We start from the raw sequence: 3,886 nt of genomic DNA, 5'->3' as shown, positions 1-3,886 counted from the left end.
CAACTTACACTAGACAGTAAGTATCATTATAAATATACCGTACACAATAAATAGTCAATGGTGTCGTTGTCACCCTCAAAACAAATATATAAAGTAATGAAAATTATACGCTAGAGACTAAACAATCTATAATATTATACACTTGACACTAAACTATCAATAGCCGATCTACAATCAAATTTAGGTAAAATTGGTTAGAGTTATAGCCAATCTACAACCATATATGCCTCATACTTAACCACCACCTCTTTGTATTAAAATTCTTATTGAGCTTCAACCAATCCAAGGTACCACATTTCACCATCATATACACAGTTAGCTAGATTACCCACGCAAAATTTCAGTTTCTGAATTCAAGTAACTAGAATATAACTATCAAAGAACATTCTGAATTAATAACAAAATTACAATAACAATAAAAGAAGTCGAGGGCTCCAATACAGATTTTTTTTAATTATTATACAACCATCAACTGTTGTGCATATAACAAGATTTCTCCAAGTCATTGTCTTTCCTTACTTTCACAGAAAGCCAAAAACCTGCATTGTCAAACTCCACCGTCAACATATATACAAAAGAGACCGCTAGAAGTAATTACTTATAGAAGGAAGGAGAAATAAGTACCAACTTACACACGGCAACAATTTTTTGAGAGACTCAGTCCATATTGTCTGACATCATAGCATTCGAAGCATTCCTTCAAAAAACAATTGTAATTCATAATTATCATCATTCAACAGGGGCATAAAATTCTTTAGTGGGATGTTTTTAAGATGTTACATGCATTATTATTAGTAGAGAGTTTAAACTCTCAATAATATAGCCATTTAGTTATCAAAACAATGAAAAGATACATTATATAGATGAACAAACATTTAATATGAAATTCGATATTATATGTGTGGGAAATGAATTTATGTTTTATTTAATTATGTGTTCAAAGGCCGAGTATGTGAAACTGTCATATAAACTTTAACCTAGATATAAAACATGTCAGAAATAGAACTCATGATTTTGAAATTGTCAACAAGATGAATTTAACTTCTTTCCTATCTGCTCCCTCACATTGCAGATAAGGTAAGCAATGTCGCAGACTGGCATTTAATTTTTCTATCAAATCAACCTGATGTTAACTTTCTAACAAGTTAATTCAGGATCTTTTAAAAAAGTTTTATGCGAGCCTTGTCATGTGTGTAACTTAACAAATAAAAGGGAGAGGTAAGATGCAGTATATGTGAGAAAATGAAGTACCTATTAGTTGCAGCGAGTGGAGCTGCCTCCTGTCTCTCTTCTTTGACAGCTCCTTCTCCAACACTCACCATCCCCTCAATAGAAACAAGACTCTCAGTGTAATTCATGGGCATGTGAATCATGTCCCTACCTTGTGCGACCATAAGAGTCTTAACTTTGCCACTTGTCAAGTCGTACATGTACAACTTATTCTGATTGCCGTTTGTAAAAACTATTTTACCATTTTTAAAGCACTTAAGTCTCACAGGCCTCTGCACCCCAGGTAATCCAAAGCTGTACATCCTCATCCAAACACCGGCATTTTCCTCGAGAGTGTAAATATGAATCATGTCATTTGCTTGAGCACCAGGTGAACACACTGCCTGTGCAACAAAATCACCTAGCGCCATATTAGAGCTAGAAGTAGTGTCTTTCTTAACATACTCAGGCCCCTTGAACATTTGGATTTCCTCAGTTTTAACGTCAACTTTCACCCAGAATTCATTCCGACGTTGATTACAAAGACACATCCAGTAAGGATTCGCCTTGACAACCACGCACTCAACAAAAATCAATTGCAATGGAAAATTAGGCTTCAATTCTTTCCAAGAATTATCCTTACATGAATACAATCGAAACCTATATGACGGATTCTGCAGCTCAAGTCCAAGTTCATAGATGCAGACAATCTTATAATCATTTACAACAAAATTGAATCCAAAACCAACTAGGATGCTCCACACATATTTAATATCAATACGGGGCACCGAGATATTCTTACATCTATGAGTTGCAGGGTTCCAAATAGTCACATTAGTAGGCCTGAGAGGTGGTCTAGAGGAACATACGAGCCCGTTAACGGATCCCACAAATGTATGCATCGAATTCAGAAAATCTTGACTTGACGACCACAAATTCCTTGAGATGCCCGAACCACTTGTATCAATTAGGTCTTCAGTTGCAGGAATTGGGATCATAGAACTGTGAGGGTTTCCAAAGAAATTGACTGGTGAAATGATGATATTTCTACTGAAAGGGTGGTGGAGAAGAAGCTGATGGTTATCTGGATTCATATGAAACCGAGAGAGATGAGCTTCGACGAAGAATCGAGACGAGATCAATGCCAGCCAGGACTTGCAGACGCTGGTGAGGACGATTAGGAACTTCACTGGAAGGCGGGTGAAGATTTGGCACAGGAGGAGATGATCAGGGAGATCGCTCAGAGTTGTCATGATTTGTGGAGAGAGAATCGCAGAGAGATGAGAGAGATGTACTGGGGTCGGCCGCTTTTTGGTGAATTGAATTACACACAGTCTTTTCCTTGACTAGGGTTTCACTTGTTACCAAGTACTCCCCAATCAAAATTACAAGTGGGGCCATTCTATTAAAATTTAAAATTATGATTTTACAATATTAAAAATTCATGAAAATAAAATCATAGACTTTTAGAGATTTTAAGAAAGCTCATAACTATGTTTAAAATTAAAATATAATTAAATACTAACCTACATTTTAAACCAAAATCATATTTTTTTGACTTAATTGCAGTAAGATGGCCTTAATTATAATTATTTTGCACAAAAATACCTAAATTTTAATAATAGGCACCCACATGACTCATGTATAAAATTTTTAGCACCCAATTGCATTCTGTTAGTTATCACTAACAGACGTTAGATATTTCTAATTTTTAATTAATCAGCTGGTTAAATGGGTAATTTTGTTGACAAACCCTTCTACTGTAAAATTATGGTTGCCCCAAATGCTTAGTGTAATGATCTGTACCTGGTTTTCCTTTCCACTTCTTCCAAATCCAAAGTGGCATAACAAAGCGGTCATAAACTGAAGTGTGATCAAAATGGCAGCCACGAAGAAAACAATGAAGAAAACAATGAGAGAGCCTGCTGGTATCTTGAAATTTCCTACGAATCTATTCATGGTCATTGCTTGTTGAACTGAAAAGGTGATCATCTGAGCTACATCAGAAGTCTGTAAACTTGAGCTACATACTAATCATTTAAAGAGAAGCCTCGAAAAGCTAGGCAAGTTGTAGTCCAATTTTGTTCGAGGTTTTATATTCTTTTTCGCCAATATTTTCTTCTGGATTTAAGGTAGCGAAATTTCAACTGACATTGCAAAAGACCTGCAACCAAAAATATGATTCTGCCATACAAAACCACCAACTTAAAACTCCAGACCCCAACCCTCAGATCGCCAGCTAATCAAATTCCATGCATGCCACCCAACAATAAAAGCAAATCACGCCTAAACAAGTAACAGAAATGAAGCAAAGCATAAACATTATTAGACTCTGACCACCAACCCAGAACATACCAGCGAAAATTTCGTAAGCATTTATTAAACATACTACTCCATCCCAAGTCCCGACTCAGTCGAGCCAACAGAACAACCCCAGATTAAACCAACTATAGAACGCCACAAGCTTATCAATCATTTTTGTAGCTCCCCTTCTCACCCGCCCTCTTCCTTCCCCTCTCTCTCACAGAAAGAAAATCGTGTATAAATATGTGTGGACGTAGAGTAGTATATGACAATTTGTCCCAGTTTTACCCCTCCAATTTTAACGTCTGTTAGTAATAATTAACGGAATGCAATAGGGTGCTAAAAATTTCAAAAGTGAGCCATGCGGCTGCCT

General features: G+C 36.3%; 1 protein-coding gene across 1 annotated transcript; it reads right to left on the bottom strand.

The window, feature by feature from the left end:
* Nucleotides 1-367: 367 nt before the first annotated feature.
* On the bottom strand, nucleotides 368-2,462 carry LOC108209838 (putative F-box protein At5g62660). The gene is made up of 3 exons (XM_064083609.1): nucleotides 1,252-2,462; nucleotides 633-697; nucleotides 368-539 (listed from the first exon to the last, which is right to left on the bottom strand). Exons 1-2 carry the CDS (start codon nucleotides 2,460-2,462, stop codon nucleotides 658-660), a joined length of 1,251 nt encoding a protein of 416 aa, XP_063939679.1. The 3' UTR covers nucleotides 368-539; nucleotides 633-657.
* Between the last annotated feature and the right edge of the window lie 1,424 nt (nucleotides 2,463-3,886).

Source organism: Daucus carota, chromosome 1 (assembly GCF_001625215.2).
Source record: "Daucus carota subsp. sativus chromosome 1, DH1 v3.0, whole genome shotgun sequence".
NCBI classification, from domain to species: domain Eukaryota; kingdom Viridiplantae; phylum Streptophyta; class Magnoliopsida; order Apiales; family Apiaceae; genus Daucus; species Daucus carota.
Note: the sequence above shows the minus strand (reverse complement) of the source record. Positions and strands in the feature narration are given on the sequence as shown.

Excerpts from the sequence above, each read along its gene's own strand:
- LOC108209838 (XM_064083609.1), bottom strand. The coding sequence starts at position 2,462 with ATGACAACTCTGAGCGATCTCCCTGATCATCTCCTCCTGTGCCAAATC. Across the intron at positions 698-1,251 it reads CCACTCGCTGCAACTAATAG|GAATGCTTCGAATGCTATGA; the intron begins GTACTTCATTTT and ends TGTTTTTTGAAG.